Genomic DNA, 19,441 nt, shown 5'->3' with positions numbered 1-19,441 from the left:
GTTGGAACAGACTTGGCTACAAACCGTGGTCTGATTTTGGCCCATTAAGTAGAAACAGGGCTCTCCCATCTTGTCATTTCTCATAGTACCAACAGCGAGATGAGGAGCCATCATCGCTGGAGGGAGGAGGAAGAGCCCAGAGTAAAGAAATGGAGGAAAGAGAGAGGAAATAAATCAAATAAAAACAAATAAATAAATAAAAAGAGAAATCAGAGGGAAGACCAGAGAAAGAAAAACGTAGTTGGTTCAGTTTTCAAGTTTTTATGGCTGGCAGAGAAAAGGAAAACCTAGAAAATTGACGGCTGGGTGGCATCCTTCACACAGTGACCTTTCTCGGCAGAACAGAGATAAAGATAAAGATTCCCAGATGAATGAGCCAGAACATACAGTATTAGGACGAAAACAAGACTTGATTTACACAGCATTTTACCAGATGCTCTTATCCATAGCGATTTACAGGAGCAATTAGAGTTCAGTGCCTTGCTCAAGGGCACATTAACAGATGTTTCACCCAGTTGGCTCAGGGATTTGAACCAGCAGCCTTTCTGTTACTGTCCCAACGGTCTTAACTGCTAGGCTACCTGCCGCCACAGCAGAATGAACATTACATAATCTGGCCAATAAATCACTGATGTAGGAGCAATAACATTAAATGTCATTCAGACACATCACTGGGACAGCAAATATTCAGAATGTTTTGTTGTTGATCAAAGGCTATAAGACATATCATGATATAATAAATTCTAAAGCATTGGACCAGGACACTGAAGACACACCAAAGACTCAGAGAAATCCTGCTTACAGCAACAAGACATTGCAGACTATGGTGTCTGTCTGGTGTTAGTTAGTCAGAGGCGGTAGTGTTAGTCACAGTATGGAGGGAACATGTATCACATCACATTGCTACGCACCATATTCAGGAACAGATCCATCGCCCCTCTTGAGGACCAGGCGTGCCCTCCGGCCACCATTCTTGATCAGCTCGATGGCGCGTGCGTGCTTCATGTTCTTTGTGCTCTCGCTGTTGATCTCCAGGATCTCATCTCCCACCTGTGTGTGCAGAGAGTGAAGAAGGGAGGCTGTTTAATGACACAACCAGACAATTGATGCCAGGAGATATTAACTGTCTATAACATAAATATGATTAAGTACAATAGAGTAGATGTTTTCTTTTTTCATGGACCATACCCTCATCTTGCCATTCCTGCCAGCTGCCCCGTCCTCAGCCAGCCTCAACACATAAAGGTCCATGTTGTACTCCCGTCCCCCTCTCAGGCTGAACCCAAAGCCTTTACTGTCCCGCTCCAGATCCACAGAGTAGAACTCTGCATCCTGAGAGAGAGAAAGAAAAAGGTATTAACAGAGGGGGAAGTGCGAATGCCCACAATGCGTGGGCCAACAGGGGTGTCATGAGGTGAGTCCTAACATCAGGACTAATCAAGCCGAGTCCAGCAAAAACTCACACAAAATCGATGGAGGTACAATACTCTGGAACCAATGAATAATAAATGCTGTCTCAGCCTGTGAGAGGGGCGCAGAGCCCAGAGCAAGATCACTGCAAGGGCTGGACACAGGGTTACTGCACTCATTAAAAGTTTGGCTTTTTATTGATTTGGCTGATAGCTTGATTAATTGATTGATTCGATTGCTTTGATGATTTGAAAGACATTCTTCATCTCAGGATGAAGCTGCAATGTGTGTTCTTGTAGAGAGATGATTTACTGTTCCTTGCTTTGGGGATTGATTTTAACAGACCAATAGACATGTTTGTCTTTACCTGTGAGGGCAGAGCTTGTGTTGGAGGAGGTGGAGGAGGAGCCTGTTTCAACTTTGAGTTATTCCTGGAAAATAAAATGATTCATAAGAACACAAAGATATGAAAGTACATCATATTCATATAGAGGTCATCTTTGATATAATGTATCATATTAATAAAGTATGTTCCAAAAAGCCTGTTTATGAATAATAAAAACTCACCGAGACTCTGTGGCAGTTTGGGGTGTGTGCGTGGTGGTGATGGTGGCAATCTTCTCAGCATTGGTCAACAGAGACGCGTTGGAGGACTCTGTGTAAACACAAATTGAGGATTATGGGTAAGGTCATGACCTCTAATCTGAAAGTAATACATGGATTCTGGTAAGATCTTAAAGAAAAACAAAATGAATCCGCCCACTGTTAGAGGCTCTAAAAGTGCTCTTTTGTTAAACAAACAATTTGTTTTGAGTTGCAACTGGGTCTCGGTCAGGACTGCTGTCTCTGACAACACATCTCCTCCGTACAGGAATTTTTCTCTCCAGAGAACAGTCTCCCCTCAAGGCTGCTCTGTTCAACCTGACGCTGACTGCCTATGATGTTGTCATATACCATTTTGCTCACCAGCTCGAACATCAAAAGAAAACAAGCCTCTCCGCTTCAATCGTTCTGTTTTTTTTAATTCCAAGGGGAAAGAAAAATACATTAAAAAGTACAAATAGGGTAACTGTCCTTCCTTTCTTGCAAATCTAATTGTGTTGCACCACAAGCCACAGCACGGCAGCCCACATTAGTCATCATAGACATTGGTTACTTATAGAGGGAATGGGGTTCTGCCTGAAGTTAGCGACAGCACCAGCCTGACTCATTCATCCTTCTCTCCCCCTCTCCCTCGCCACCCTGACAGCCCTGCCTGCCTTTCCCCACGGAGCACTCTGGGGGGACACAACCTGAACGATTCAAGAACAAATGTCGCCACACAAAATGACACCGTCTGGCTGAGGAAGGTCGTGGCTGAATGGCTTCTATTTCTGAGTGTTGTTCTGCCATTAAAATAAAATTGTAGACTAGAATTATACTGAACAAAAGCATAAAACACAACATGCAACAATTTCATATATTTTACTAAGGTACAGTTCACATTTTGCACAAGGAGAGTTTTAAAGATATATTGAAGTGTCACAAAACTGTTAGAATCAGAGGACTCAAAAAATACTGTTTTGAATAAGGCCTTTAAGAAATGTCCAACTCTCGAGCAGCCTGATTTTGTCCTAAATAAACGTCACAGAAATGAAGCACAGAGCAGGATTGATGAAGCTCATTTTATTTAATCTTTATTTAACAAGGCAAGTCAGTTAAGAACAACTTCTAATTTAGAATGACGAGCTACCCCGGCCAAACCCGGACGACGCTGGGCCAATTGTGTGCCGCCCTATGGGACTCCCAATCACAGCCAGTTGTGATACAGTCTGGAATCAAGCCAGGGTCTATAATGACGCCTCTAGCACCGAGATGCAGTGCCTTAGACCGCTGCGCCACTCGGGAACCCAGCAATGAAGGGTTACTTTGCTGGTAAAATCATTGACAACAAAAATGACCCTAAAAAGCTTTGGAAATAATTTAAGGATACACACAATCACAGCACCAGATCAGGTGTAGCTGATGTGTGCTTCTACAGGTTCAGGAGTAATGCTGGGAAAGGTACTATCTTGTATACTGAAGCCTCAGAGTCGAATGATTTGCCTTTGCCCATAAAAACGATGTTGTCTCTGTGCAGCTTTAAAAATAAAGTTAAAAAACCGATTTGTCTGCTGTGCCCATACGACTGTCCCCTACGATGTAACTGCAATGATGAGATAGATGTTCTTCTTTGTTTTATGTTTTATTATCTGGCTCTCAATACTGTGTTCAACCGTGTTCGATCTTGCCTAGCCATCTTGTTTCAAGAAGACCACAATGGAAATAATTCCCAGACTTTGTGTGTTATCCTCCATGATTTAACTCATGTATGGCTTTTTCAAGTTGTATGTTTTTTTTTTAAATGGTTGATTCATAAAAAAAATTATAAAAAAGGAAATCAGTCAATTGAAATAAATTAATTAGATTTACATGACTGGGAATACAGATATGCATCTATTAGACACAGATACCTTGAAAAAAAAGGTAGGGGTATGGATCAGAAAACCAGTCAGTATTTGGTGGGACCATCATTCGCCTCATGCAGCACGACACATCTCCTTCTCATAGAGTTGATCAGACTGTAGATTGTGGCCTGTGGAATGTTTTCCCACTCCTCTTCGATGGTTGTGCGAAGTTGCTTGATATTGGCGAGAACTGGAACAAGCTGTTGTACACACCAAACCAGAGCATCCCAAACGTGCTCAACGGGTGACATGTCTGGTGAGTATGCAGGCCATGGAAGAACTGGAACATGTTCAGCTTACAGGAATTGTGTACAAATTCTTGCGACATTGGGCCGTGCATTATCATACTGAAACATGAGGTGATGGCGGTGGTTGAATGGCATGACAATGGGCCTCAGGATCTCATCATGGTATCTCTGTGCATTCAACTTGCCATCATTAAAATGCAATTGTGTTCGTCGTCTGTAGCCTATGCCTTCCCATACCATAACCCCACTGCAACCATGGGGCAGTCTGTTCACAACGTTGACATCAGCAAACCGCTCGCCCACACGACGACAATAGATTCTCTAAAACGATGTTGGAGGTGGACATTCGTTAGAAAAATATAAATTAAATTCTCTGGCAACAGCTCGTGTACATTCCTGCAGTCAGCATGCCAATTGCATGCTCCCTCAAAACTTGAGATATCTGTAGCATTGTGTTGAGTGAAAAAATGTTGACCTTGCCACTTGCCAGTTGGTCCGCGCATGCTCTGAGTACATGGCCTGGTAGTCTGTCTGGCCCCGCGGCCTTGTGATTGTCGACCTGTTTAAAGGTCTTTCTCACATTGGCTACGGAGAGCGTGATCACACAGTCATCTGGAGCAGCTGGTGCTCTCATGCATGCTTCAGTGTTGCTTGCCTCGAAGCAAGCATAAATGGCATTTAGTTCATCTGGTAGGCTCGTGTTCCTGAGCAGCTCGCGGCTGGGTTTCCCTTTGTAGTCCGTAATAGTTTTCAAGCCCTGCCACATCCAACGAACATCAGAGCCGTTGTAGTAGGATTCAATCTTAATTCCTGTATTGACGCTTTGCCTGTTTGATGGTTTCGTCTGAGGACATATCGGGATTTCTTATAAGCTTCCAGATTAGTGTCTCGCTCCTTGTATGCGGCAGCTCTTGCCTTTAGCTCGGTGCGGATGTTGCCTGTGTAGATGTTGTCATTGTGATCTTAAAAAAAACTGCCACGCTTTGTTTAATGAGTGGTTTTGCATTCTCTCCTCCTTTGTGTTTGTGCTACTGATTCTCCTCCGCTCCCATCTTAATTAAGCTACATTTTACCAGTCTCTCTAGAACAAGGATGGGAAACTTTGATGGCAGTGGGGGCCACAAAAAAATGGAACTCATCATGAGGGGCCGCAGTGGCTCGTGGGTCTGCATACCCACATCCATATCCTCACATAGTCAGAGCCGGCCCTAGCCTTTTAGGGGCCAAATCTCTCAGATCAGCCAATGACAGGGCATTCTAGTGGCTGGCTTTATTGTCGTTCTGGGACAGGGAACAACACAACACATGCCTACTCATGGGGAAGGAGACAGCTTCCTGTCACAGACTGTTCCTGCCATAACCCGTAATACGTATGCATTTCCTACCACCTTGTTCCATTTAGACTAAGGAGATTAACACAGGATGCACTGATTACATACATTTCACTTTTTTCTTTGTTACAAAGTAGGAGCCAATACCAAATTGGCAGACAGCAGTTCATCAAAATGACATGAGTGTGTCTATCAGACGTTGTACTAAAATCAACACACACATACTGTATGTCAACTGACAAATTAATCTCTGAAATGGTTTCACTCTCAGGGATATTCACAATCTCTGGTTCGAAGTCAACCTTAGGTACAATGCAGCCGTTTTTATCTCAATATCAAATCATTTCTGGGTAACAATTAAATACCTTACAGTAATTGTTTTCAATTAAACGGTCAAAAATGAATAAAAATAGCTTTTTTAGCAAAGAGCAATTTCTCAAGCAAAAATGTTGCTAGGACTGTTCATGGAGAGGGAGAGGGGAAAACTGAAAACTAGCTGTTATTGGCAGAGCGGTTTGGAACTCTCTTTCTTATTTGTCTATTAACTCATTTACCGCTTGGTGATGTCACCAGGCAGACCAAAACTCCACCCCACCAAAACGCTTTTCAAACAGCTCTTACACTAAAAGGGCATCATTTTCACAATTTCAGTCTTATTCTAACCTCATAGTGTGAAAATATAAAACTTTTATATATAATAATATAAAACTGGGCCTTTAACCATAAGAGAGGAAAACTTAAAACTAACTACAGAAAAGTATCGAGTGACAACATCTTCCTTCTCATTCACAGTCTCCCATTTTGAGCACAGGGCAGGGAACATGGCCTCTCGCAGCCCAAGGTAGCTCCCCAGGTTGGTGCAAAGTGCTTCTGCCAGTGCAGAGCCGTGGTGCCCGCTGACTCCCACTAGGCCATGAATAACTCTCCTCCCTACTGAATTATAAAACAGCCCAGAGCAAAAACACAACGTCTTACCGTCACCCGGAATGATCCTCAGAGAGACGGTGTTCCCAGCCTCCTTGATCAGGTTGACAATGTCCGAGTGGGACTTGTTGGTGATGGAGCAGCCGTTGACAGACAGGATGCGGTCGCCCACCTTCAGTTTCCCACAGCGGTCCGCAGGGCTCCCCTCGATGATGCGCCCTATTTTGTGGGGCATGGCCACACATGCATTTCCAGCTTTGATGTTAATGTGTAGTAAGTGTGGGTGTGTGTGTGATTTGGTTATTGATTACATAATTCGATTAAGGGAAGAGAAAAAGAGGATGGGAAAAGAAAAGAGAAGGAAAAAAGAGAAAGGGAAGCAAAGGGTTAATTAATCATCCAAACCCCCATAGGCCATTCACCCAGAGAGCACCACCCAAGAACCAGCCAACCGTTGCACTGGAAACAATGGTTCAATCAAGGAGCATGCATGCGGAACACAGCTTACATCCCTATTGGTGGACAGACTTGTATTGGGTGGTCATTAAGGAATGAATGGTCTGGGAGAAGACACTTTCCCTTGTCTCTGTCGCTTTCTCTACTGTTGTCCTCTGCACCCCTGACGTGCTAATCGATGGGACTTAAATCACATGGAACTGGTCTGGGCCCTTCGTGGCCCCCGCTCAGGAGGCTGTCAATAGCCTTGACACGGCCTTACGATTGTCCTCCACTCCCCATCGGAGCCAGGGATTGATGTGGAGGATACAGCCTATGCCACAGCGGAGTGGTAAGTCACTAGAGATAATTGAGTTTCTGGTGCTCCGAATGGCTCAGAGAATGAGATGGATTCCTAAAGAGTGACACTGAGGAATCTCAGGATCCTCGCAGACGTCAAGAGAGTAACACGCACTACAGTGTATCAGAGAGGCTACAGACAGAGAGATGCTAGCATTGCATGGGGCTGTACAAGGAGAGTGACAGTGTTCAATACAGCACATCTTGTTTACAGAGCAGCTCTGAACAGACCCTAAGGAGCCCTCTTCCCCCCCCCTCTCCCTCCATCCCTCCTCCTCTCTACCTCTCTCTCTATTCCCGCCTCTCTCCATTCCTCCCCCTCTTTCTCACCCCCTCCCGCTCTCTATCCCTCCCACATCCATATTTATCACATCACCTTGTGCTACCAGCTCCCCTCCCTACGCCTTGATTAAAAACTGCACTTGTATCCTGCCACTCTATCCAAATAATGAGATATGGGACATTACGGGGTGTGACAAATACCCAGGATTTAATACCCAATCTGCTGAGCACAACACCAGCACACATCAGTTCATTATGGGAAGACGGGCTGGGCTGGAGGGAGAAAAGGGGTTTGCATAGTATGATGTACGGGAGAGGGATAAAGCCAGCGGAAAGCTCTTTGTGCATTACAATACCCTAAAACATCTATGGCCCTTTCAGGCTAAAGAAGAATCCATAGATAGTGCATGTCCATCCGTTTGTGATCATGTCTCTCTGTTGGACCTCTACTAGTAGAAGGGGAGATTGGACAGAGGAACAACCCTTATCATTCATTCATCCCATCCCCACAGGAGTGATGGGGCTAAAGCAGTAGGCACAGAGGGAGAAAAACTCTCAAATGATACCCACATAGGGCTCAGGTCTGGTCAGAAGTACTGCAATACATGGAGAATATAGAGTATAATTTGAGACACCGACAGAGACAGTTGAGACAGAGACAGGTATTGTCACTCTCAGTCTGAGGACCCAGCTGCAGACGATGCAAAAGAGCACATTCAGGTCAGCCACAAAAAAAGATATAAGTCTCAATGGGATTTCTCCTGCTATAAATGATACATAAAAATCGAATCAAAAAACGAATCAAACTTTATTTGTCACATGCGCCGAATTCAACAGGTGTAGGTAGACCTTACCGTGAAATGCTTACTTACAAGCCCTTAAAATGCAGTTCAAGAAATAGTTAAGAAAATATTTACCAAATAAACTAAAGTTTAAAAAAAATAAAAAGTAACACAATACAATAACGAGGCAATATACAGGGGTAACGGTACCGAGTCAATGTGTGGGAGTAGCTTTGCTTTCTATTTTATGGGGCTTCAACTACAGCCCACAGGATCAATGGAATCGGGCCCTTTGCGTGGCACAGTAGGTAACAAAAGCTGTATTTGATAGTAGCCTGGCCCTATAGCATGTTTCACACCATGCAACATCTTCCTGGTCATCAGGCAAGCTGTGTAAGGAGACCTTGGAGCGACATTGGTGCTGCAAACTCATCAGAGGGAGCTTGATACCACATTTGTTCAGAGGAGGACATTTAAAATCCCTCGTTGACGGCTGAGTGACCTTAATGGGGCCAATTTCACTATTTTGCCTTCATAGATAAACGGTATGGACAGCTATAGATTGTGCTCGGTGGAACTTCAATTACATGCTGAGTGAATCAGCCAGGGTCGGCTACAAGTCTGCCTTTTGAATCTGTGATGATGGTGTTTTTGATAAAGCATCAACCAGGCGGTGAATGTGCCTGGACACATAAAGAGATTTCTGTTTCCCTAAGCTCATGATTGTTGGGTTTGTGACCTCGGGGCTGTGTCAGTAAGTCCACTCCCATCAGAAATGGATGCCCTGCTATTAATAAAGCAGGTGGGAACTCAATGAGGAGTGACTGTCAAAATATTGTAATTCCACCCCCAAGAAATGATCAATCATGTCACTGAGTGGCAAGCGGACTGGCAGGCGGTGCTGATGCACTGTTAGGGTTGTGTGTTTACTGGAGTGCTTGCTTGGCAGAATCATGCTTTTTCACAATTTCCTTGTCTCACTTTGAACACTTTGAGGGGGACTTTTTAAGGAAATAGGTTGTCTGAATAACATCAGGATGAGTGTTCTGCTATTCGTTTTTAGGCTGAGCGTCGACCCAATCACTTGAGAACTGTTCTTGAGCATAAGTTAACCTTTAAAGGGTTGCTTGTCAAAAAATATTGTCAATACTGTGTATGTACTGGTAACTTTCCTTCCAGTTCTCTGCTGCCTGCAACTGGAACGAATTGCAAAAATCTCTGAAGTTGGAGACTTTTATCTCCCTCACCAACTTTAAACATCTGCTATCTGAGCAGCTAACCGATCGCTGCAGCTGTACATAGTCCATCGGTATATAGCCCACCCAATTGACCTACCTCATCCCCATACTGTTTTTATTTATTTACTTTTCTGCTCTTTTGCACGCCAGTATCTCTACCTGCACATGATCATCTGACCATTTATCACTCCAGTGTTAATCTGATCAATTGTAATGATTCACTCCTATGGCCTATTTATTCCCTACCTCCTCATGCCTATAGCACACAATGTATATAGATTATTTTTTTTTTCTACTATGTTATTGACTTGTGTATTGTTTACTCCATGTGTAACTCTGTGTTGTTGTCTGTTCACACTGCTATGCTTTATCTTGGCCAGGTCGCAGTTGCAAATGAGAACTTGTTCTCAACTAGCCTACCTAGTTAAATAAAGGTTAAATAAAATAAATAAAATAAATAAACTGCCAAAATAAAGGAAGCACCAACATGAAGTGTCTTAATAGGGCGTTGGGCCATCACGAGCCAGAACAGCTTCAATGTGCCTTGGCATAGATTCTAGTGTCTGGAACTGTACTGGAGGGATGCAACATTATTCTTCCACAAGAAATTCCATAATTTGGTCTTTTGCTGATGATGATGAAAAATGTTGTCTCAGGCGCGCTCCAGAATCTCAGCATGGCATATGGTTTACATCATTTTCATGCTCATTAAACCATTCAGTGGTTTAGATCTTTCAGATCGTTATTTTGCTGGTCGGAACAGTGGAAGGAAATTGCTATTTAGTTGCTTCTGTTCAGAACTAAATAATTTAGGTTCCAACCCCTGATAGTATCCCTCATGTACTTGTGTTTATATTATTTTGGCAGTTACCTGCGGGTCCAGATCCAGAATTCTACATAATGTCACGGGTCTGGGTCGGATATGATTGGCACGGGTCTTGGGTATGTGTAATTTTAACTGATCCACACGTGACTGCTGCAGTAGAGATAGAGAGACATGTTATAATTTATGCTGCTGCTCTTTGCTTTTCATGAGAGGGGTAGCTTGTTGTTGGCCAAGTCATCAAAGTGACAGTAGGCTACAGTCATAGAGCCGCCGTGTGGGGAAAAAGTTAGGAGATATGTAATTAATGGAAGATGGAATTAAAATGATGGAATTAAAAGTTAAAGGAGAAGGATAGGCTACAATGACCAAGAGCCAACAGGTAGGCTGCTACTGTATATTCTGAATGGAGTTGTTATTTGTAATTGTGTAGGGCGAGAAGGTGCATGCACTGCAGCCTCAACTAGCCTAGCTTGCTAACGTTAGCTAGCTTAACTAGCTTCTCCCGGTTTGATGCAGTCAAGACAGGCACTAGTAATCATATTGGATGATGAATAACCTAGCTATGGCAGCTATTAGTCTACTATAGCGTGAGTCAGCCTGGTTGGTTGCGGTCTCTTGTCTCTCCCTCCCTCCTCCCTGTTACTGTGTCACTCGGTCAAACTCCCAGTAGCCTACATACTCACACAGCCCCTGCTAGAGCATCACCACTCTCTACCGCCCTTATGCTTTATCATCTCCGGTTAATTAAGTATCTTAACCTTTTTGGGATAGGGGGCAGCATTTTAACTTTTGGATGAATAGCGTGCCCAGAGTGAACTGCCTCCTACTCTGTCCCAGATGCTAATATTAGTATTAGGATTAGTATTATTAGTATTATTAGTAGTATTGGATAGGAAACACTCTGAATTTTTAAAAACTGTTTGAATTATGTCTGTGAGTATAACAGAACTCATATGGCAGGCGAAAACCTAAGAAAAATCCAACCAGGAAGTGGGAAATCTGAGGTTTGTAGTTTTTCAACTCAGCCCCCATTGAGGATACAGGGTGATATTAGTTGTGTTTCACTTCCCAAGGCTTCCACTAGATGTCAACAGTATTTAGAACCTGTTTTGAGGATTCTACTCTAAAGGAGGGGTTCATAAGGGCTCTTTAAGTGAGTGGTCTGGCAGAGTGCCACAGCCTCGGTCTGGCGCGCTCATGTGAAAGGTAGCTACGTTCCACTTAATTTGTACAGACAAAGGAATTGTCCGGTTGGAACATTAATTAAGTTTTATGTTAAAAACATCCTAAAGATTGATACCATACTTAGGTTGGCATGTTTCTACGAGCTGTAACGGAACTTTTTTAACTTTTCGTCCGACGTTCAGCGCAACCTGAACGCACTTTTGGATTTGTTTACCAAACGCCCTAACAAAAGAAGATATTTGGACATAACTGATGGACATTATCAAACAAATCAAAACATTTATGGTGGAACTGGGATTCCTGGGAGTGCATTCTGATGAAGATCATCAAAGGTAAGTGAATATTTAAAATGCTATTTCTGAGTAATGTTGACTACCCAATATGGCGGTATCTTTTTGGCTGCTTTGATGTCCAAAGGCTGCACTCAGATTATTGCATGGTTTGCTTTCTCCGTAAAGTTTAAAAAAAATCTGACACAGCGGTTGCATTAAGGAGAAGTTTATCTAACGTTCCATGTATAATAGTCATATTATATTTATTTACAGAGTATTTCTGTAAATTGATGTGGTTCTCTGCAATATCACCACATGTTTTAGAACTACTGAACGTAACGCGCCAATGTAAACTCAGATTTGTTTATATAAATATATATAATATATAATATATAAATATGAACTTTATCAAACAAAACATACATGTATTGTGTAACATGAAGTCCCATCTGATGAAGATCATCAAAGGTTAGTGATTCATTTTATCTCTATTTCTGCTTTTTGTGACTCCTCTCTTTGGCTGGAAAAAATGGCTGTGTTTTTCTGTGGCTTGGTGGTGACCTAACATAATCGTTTGTGGTGCTTTAGCTGTAAATCCTTTTTGAAATCAGACACTGTGGCTGGATTAACGAGAATGTTATCTTTAAAATGGTGTAAAATACTTGTATGTTTGAGGAATTTTAATTATGAGATTTTTGTTGTTTTGAAATTGGCGCCCTGCACTTTCACTGGCTGTTGAGGAGGGGTTCCGCTAACGGAGTGGAACCCCTTTGCTGCTTCCCTAACTCGGATTGGACCGGGTTGTCCTCGGGTCTGTTCGGAACCACAGTAAAGTCAATCAGCAGAATCAGGCTTTGCCAAGATTACATTGCCAGATTTAACCATATTATCAGTTCAACCCAGCTCAACCGAGAGCAAATGATAACTGATTCTCAGTCATCAAAAAATTGCAACTAAACCCAGCATAGTAGCAAAGTCTAGATCACCATAACCCAGCCCACTTTAGCATTGCCCATCCCACTCAGCTCACCATAACCCAGCCCACCGTAGCATTGCCCATCCCACTCAGCTCACCATAACCCAGCCATCCCACTCAGCTCACCATAACCCAGCCCACTTTAGTATTGGCCATCCCACTCAGCTCACCATAACCCAGCCCACTTTAGCATTGCCCATCCCACTCAGCTCACCATAACCCAGCCCACCGTAGCATTGCCCATCCCACTCAGCTCACCATAACCCAGCCCACCGTAGTATTGCCCATCCCAGTCAGCTCACCATAACCCAGCCCACTTTAGCATTGCCCATCCCACTCAGCTCACCATAACCCAGCCCACCGTAGTATTGCCCATCCCACTCAGCTCACCATAACCCAGCCCACTTTAGCATTGCCCATCCCACTCAGCTCACCATAACCCAGCCCACCGTAGTATTGCCCATCCAACTCAGCTCACCATAACCCAGCCCACTTTAGCATTGCCCATCCCACTCAGCTCACCATAACCCAGCCCACCGTAGCATTGCCCATCCCACTCAGCTCACCATAACCCAGCCCACCGTAGCATTTCCCATCCCACTCAGCTCACCATAACCCAGCCCACTTTAGCATTGCCCATCCCACTCACCCAAAGTAGTCCCGGCATCAGGCCTGGAGACCGACGACACAATGACGAATCCGAAGCCCTCGTTCTCTCCGCGTTGGATCTCCATGTCATATGGTTGCAGGGCTGCGGGTACCACAGCACTGCCGGAGCCCCCTCCTCCCCCACTGCCAATCCCACTGGTGGAGCCACTGCCGGAGCTGACTGTGTTGAGGGAGTTCTGGCTGCCCTGGGGGGTTCGCTTGCCCTCGGTCAGGGAGGGGGCCTGGGTGCTGCTGTGGTGCGACGAGGCCGGGGATGGGGGCACATCACCCTCCCCTTTACCCACTGAAGAAGAGATGGGGGGAATGAAGAGGTGGGCAGGCAATATAAAAACCTGTTCAGCAAATATCCCCCCCTTATGTTTGGCACGGGCTAGTGATGGTTCACTGAGCCAATAAGCAATAGGTTTTAACTAGCGTGGGTAGTGTAGGTGGCCGCTTTTGTGGAGTGTGTGGTGAGTGTGTGTGGGTGAGTGTGTATGGTGAGTGTGTGTGGTGAGTGTTTGCCTGTGTATGCATATGCCTCTGTGACCTGTCCTCACCTCCGTATCCTGAGCTTTTGCGTCGGACAGTGAGGTTGACGTGGCCCTGCTTGGCGGCCTGCTGCATCAGCTGCACCACCAGCTGGTGAGACTTGCCCACCACCGCCGTGCCGTCCACACAGATGAGCTCGTCCCCCGAACGCAGACGCCCGTCCTCATCTGCTGCTCCATACTTCACTATGTGCCCAATATAGATCTACAAAATACCATACAGATACATTAGCTCTGTACTTCATTATGGGAATACTCTAGATCTACAAAACATGATACATATAAATCAGCCTTGTACTTCACTTGTAGTTCAAGTTCAATGCAGCTAAATTAAACCATTTGATGTTCCATTCCGTCCCGAAGCACAGAATCGTCTGGAATGCCATTGGATGCCGTAGCGTTAAAATGTACCTGAACTGGAACTAAGGGGCTTAGCCCGAAACATGAAAAACAGCCCCGGACCATTATTTCGCCTCCACCAAACTTTACAGTTGGCACTATGCATTGGGGTACTGGCACTGGCTTATTGGTGCTCTTTCATGCCATCCCTAGGAGGGGTGCATCACTTGAGTGGTTTGAGTCACTGTCGTGATCTTCCTGTCTGGTTTGGCGCCCCCCTGGTTGTGCCGTGGCGGAGATCTTTGTGGGCTATACTCGGCCTTGTCTCAGGATGGTAAGTTGGTGGTTGAAGATATTCCTCTCGTGGTGTGGGGGCTGTGCTTTGGCAAAGTGGGTGGGGTTATATCCTTCCTGTTTGGCCCTGTCCGGGGGTATCATCGGATGGGGCCACAGTGTCTCCTGACCCCTCCTGTCTCAGCCTCCCGTATTTATGCTGCAGTAGGTTGTGTCGGGGGGCTAGGGTCAGTTTGTTATACCCGGAGTACTTCTCCTGTCTTATCCGGTGTCCTGTGGGAATTTAAGTATGCTCTCTCTAATTCTCTCTTTCTTTCTTTCTCTCTCTCGGAGGACCTGAGCCCTAGGACCATGCCTCAGGACTACCTGGCATGATGACTTCTTGCTGTCCCCAGTCCACCTGGCCGTGCTGCTGCTCCAGTTTCAACTATTCTGCCTGCGGCTATGGAACCCTGACCTGTTCACCGGACATGCTACCTGTCCCAGACCTGCTGTTTTCAACTCTCTAGAGACAGAAGGAGCGGTGGAGATACTCTTAATGAACGGCTATGAAGAGCCAACTGACATTTACTCCTGAGGTGCTGACTTGATGCGCCCTCGACAACTACTGTGATTATTATTATTTGACCATGCTGGTCATTTATGAACATTTGAACATCTTGGCCATGTTCTGTTATAATCTCCACCCGGCACAGCCAGAAGAGGACTGGCCACCCCTCATAGCCTGGTTCCTCTCTAGGTTTCTTCCTAGGTTTGGGCCTTTCTAGGGAGTTTTTCCTAGCCACCGTGCTTCTACACCTGCATTGCTTGCTGTTTGGGGTTTTAGGCTGGGTTTCTGTACAACACTTTGAGATATCAGCTGATGTAAGAAGGGCTTTATAAATACATTTGATTTAATTTGGGTAGATAGCGTTCTCCTGGCATCCTCCAAACCCAGATTGGTCCGTCCAACTGCCAGATGGTGATGCGTGATTCATCACTACAGAGTTTCCACTGCTCAAGAGTCTAATGGCGGCTAGCTTTACACCACTCCAGTTGACGCTTGGCATTGTGCATGGTGATCTTAGGCTTGTGTGCGGCTGCTCGGCCATGGAAACCCCTTTTATGAAGCTCAACAAACAGTTATTGTGCTGAAGTTGCTTCCAGAGGTAGTTAGGAACTCGGTACGCGCTTCAGCACTTGGCGGTCCCATTCTGTGAGCTGTGTGCGCTACCACTTCGCTGCTGAGCCGTTGTTGCTACTAGATATTTCCACTTCACAATAACAGCACTTACAGTTGACTGGGGCAGCTCTAGCAGGGCAGAAATTTGACAAACTGACTTGTTGGAAAGGTGGCATCCTAGGATGGTCCCAAGTTAAAAGTTACTAAGCTCCTCAGTAAGGCCATTCCACTGCCAATGTTTGTCTATGGAGATTACATGGGTGTGTGCTTGATTTAATATACCTGTCAGCATATATACAGTATATAATATATATACAGTATATAGTATATATAACTCCCTTTCTCTACTTTCTCTCTGTTCATGTCTCTGAAAGAAAAGTATGCCACATAACCAACACATTCTGTCTAAATCTGCCTGAATTAATCTCCTAAGGACAGCACACAGGCCTACCTCATGTAACAGACAGCACCAGTCATATCTCTCAGAGACACAGAAACAGACAGTGGAATCTACATTTATACTGCTTCAAATTAGAGGGAGAGAGTGGGGGAGAACAACTGATGCAGACAGAAGAGAGAAGGAAGACTATGAGGCTGTTGGTTCGGTCGAGCATCACAGTGTGACCCAACACAGAATGAGTGTTGTATGTGTGTGTGTTGTGTATGTGTGTGTGTGTGTGTGTGTGTGTGTGTGTGTGTGTGTGTGTGTGTGTGTGTGTGTGTGTGTGTGTGTGTGTGTGTGTGTGTGTGTGTGTGTGTGTGTGTGTGTGTTTGAAGCTTAACAAAGAAAACCCAAAAGGCAGGGACTCTGACAGGAAACATAGTGATGAGGCTGTAATAGAATATTGAGGGTTCAGTACATCAGCTGCCCTTTTAACACGCAGTATCACGCAGTAGTGCTGTTTAATTCAGAACTTTAGTGTTTATTTATGATGTAACACGTGATGTAATAACCAGAAATGGGGAATACAGTTTTATGCTTCCAGTCTTGCTTTGGAATGCTTAATTGTCAGTCATGTATACAGTGGCTTTCTTTCCACATTTTGTTACGTTACAGCCGAAATTCTCATCAATCTACACACAATACCCCATAATGACGAAACGAAAAGAGGGTTTTTAGACATTTTTGCACATTTAATAAAAACAAAAAACAGAAATACCTTATTTACATAAGTATTCAGACCCTTTGCTATGAGACTCGTAATTGAGCTCAGGAACATCCTGTTTCCATTGATCATTGTTGAGATGTTGCTACAACTTGATTGGATTCCACCCGTGGTAAATTCAATTGATTTGACATGATTTGGAAAGGCACACACTTGTCTATATACAGTGGGGCAAAAAAGTATTTAGTCAGCCACCAACTATGCAAGTTCTCCCACTTAAAAATATGAGAGGCCTGTAATGTTCATCATAGGTACACTTCAACTATGACAAAATGAGAAAGAAAAAAATCCAGAAAATCACATTTATTTGCAAATGATGGTGGAAAATAAGTATTTGGTCACCTACAAACAAGCAAGATTTTCCTTTATTGGTGTGTGGCCTCCACGTGCCTGTATGACCTCCCTACAATGCCTGGGCATGCTCCTGATGAGGTGGCGGATGGTCTCCTGAGGGATCTCCTCCCAGACCTGGACTAAAGCATTCGCCAAATCCTGGACAGTCTGTGGTGCAACTTGGTGTTGGTGGATGGAGCGAGACATGATGTCCCAGATGTGCTCAATTGGATTCAGGTCTGGGGAACGGGCGGGCCAGTCCATAGCATCAATGCCTTCCTCTTGCAGGAACTGCTGACACACTCTAGCATTGTCTTGCATTAGGAGGAACCCAGAGCCAACCGCACCAGCATATGGTCTCACAAGGGGTCTGAGGATCTCATTTCGGTACCTATTGGCAGTCAGGCTACATCTGGCGAGCACATGGAGGGCTGTGTGGACCCCCAAAGAAATGCCACCCCACACCATGACTGACCCACCACCAAACCGGTCATGCTGGAGGATGTTGCAGGCAGCAGAACGTTCTCCACGGCATCTCCAGACTCTGTCACGTCTGTCACATGTGCTCAGTGTGAACCTGCTTTCATCTGTGAAGAGCACAAGGGCGCCAGTGGCGAATTTGACAATCTTGGTGTTCTCTGGCAATTGCCAAACATCCTGCACGGTGTTGGGCTGTAAGCAAAACCCCCACCTGTGTACATCGGGCCCTCATACCACCCTCATGGAGTCTGTTTCTGACCATTTGAGCAGACACATGCACATTTTTGGCCTGCTGGAGGTCATTTTGCAGGGCTCTGGCAGTGCACCTCCTGCTCCTCCTTGCACAAAGGCGGAGGTAGCGGTCCTGCTGCTGGGTTGTTGCCTTCCTACGGCCTCCTCCATGTCTCCTGATGTACTGGCCTGTCTCCTGGTAGCGCATCCATACTCTGGACACTCTGGACACTCTTGCCACAGCTCGCATTGATGTGCCATCCTGGATGAGCTGCACTACCTGAGCCACTTGTGTGGGTTGTAGACTCCCTGTCATGCTACCACTTGAGTGAAAGCACCGCCAGCATTCAAAAGTGACCAAAACATCAGCCAGGAAGCATAGGAACTGAGAAGTGGTCTGTGGTCACCACCTGCAGAACCATTCCTCTATTGGGGGTGTCTTGCTAATTGCCGATAATTTCCACCTGTTGTCTATTCCATTTCAACAACAGCATGTGAAATGTATTGTCAATCAGTGTTGCTTTCAAATTGGACAGTTTGATTTCATGACTTGGAGTTAAATTGTGCTGTTTAAGTGTTCCCTTTATTTTTTTGAGCAGTGTATATATTCTTTACCTTTATTTAACTGGGCAAATCAGTTAAGAACAAATTCTTATTTTCAATGACGGCCTAGGAACAGTGGGTTAACTGCCTGTTCAGGGGCAGAACGACAGATTTGTACCTTGTCAGCTCTGGGATTTGAACTTGCAACCTGGCTGCTAGTCCAACGCTCTAACCACTAGGCTACCCTGCCGCCCCAAGGTCTTACAGTTGACAGTGCATGTCAGAGCAAAAACCAAGTCATGAGGTGGAAGGAATTGTCTGTAGAGCTCCGAGACAGGATTGCGTCGAGGCACAGATCTGGGGAAGGGTAGCAAAACATTTCTGCAGCATTGAAGGTCCCCAAGAACATAGTGGCCTCTTAAATGGAAGAAGTTTGGAACCACCAAGACTCTTCTTTGAGCTGGCCGCCCAGCCGAACTGAGCAATCAGGAGAGAAGGGCATTGGTCAGGGAGGTGACCAAGAACCAATGGTCACTCTGACAGAACTCTAGAGTTCCTCTGTGGAGATGGGAAAACCTTCAAGAAGGACAACCATCTCTGCAGCACTCCACCAAACAAGCCTTCATGGTAGAGTGACCAGACAGAAGCTATGACAGCCCGCTTGGAGTTTGCCAAAAGGCACTCAAAGACTCTAAGACCATGAGAAACAAGATGCTCTGGTCTGATGAAACCAAGATTGAACTATTTGGCCTGAATAACAAGCGTCATGTCTGGAGGAAACCTGGCACCATCCCTACGGTAAAGCATGGTGATGGCATCATCATGCCATGGGGATGTTTTTCAGCGGCAAGGAGACTAGTCATGATTGAGGGAAAGATGAACGGAGCAACATATAGAGAGATCCTTAATGAAAACATGCTCCAGAGCTCTCAGGACCTC

At 45.0% G+C, this 19,441-nt stretch overlaps 1 protein-coding gene across 1 annotated transcript in view; it reads right to left on the bottom strand.

The window, feature by feature from the left end:
• Positions 1–19,441, bottom strand: part of LOC118360276 (membrane-associated guanylate kinase, WW and PDZ domain-containing protein 1-like) — a 228,660-nt gene that overhangs the window by 4,151 nt on the left and 205,068 nt on the right. The window contains 7 exon segments of the mRNA XM_052481927.1: positions 912–1,050; positions 1,189–1,332; positions 1,778–1,841; positions 1,978–2,065; positions 6,451–6,654; positions 13,405–13,707; positions 13,964–14,159. Coding sequence (XP_052337887.1) covers positions 912–1,050; positions 1,189–1,332; positions 1,778–1,841; positions 1,978–2,065; positions 6,451–6,654; positions 13,405–13,707; positions 13,964–14,159 — 1,138 coding nt within the window.

The sequence above is a fragment of the Oncorhynchus keta genome, chromosome 27 (assembly GCF_023373465.1).
Source record: "Oncorhynchus keta strain PuntledgeMale-10-30-2019 chromosome 27, Oket_V2, whole genome shotgun sequence".
In the NCBI taxonomy this organism is placed as follows: Eukaryota; Metazoa; Chordata; class Actinopteri; order Salmoniformes; family Salmonidae; genus Oncorhynchus; species Oncorhynchus keta.
Note: the sequence above shows the minus strand (reverse complement) of the source record. Positions and strands in the feature narration are given on the sequence as shown.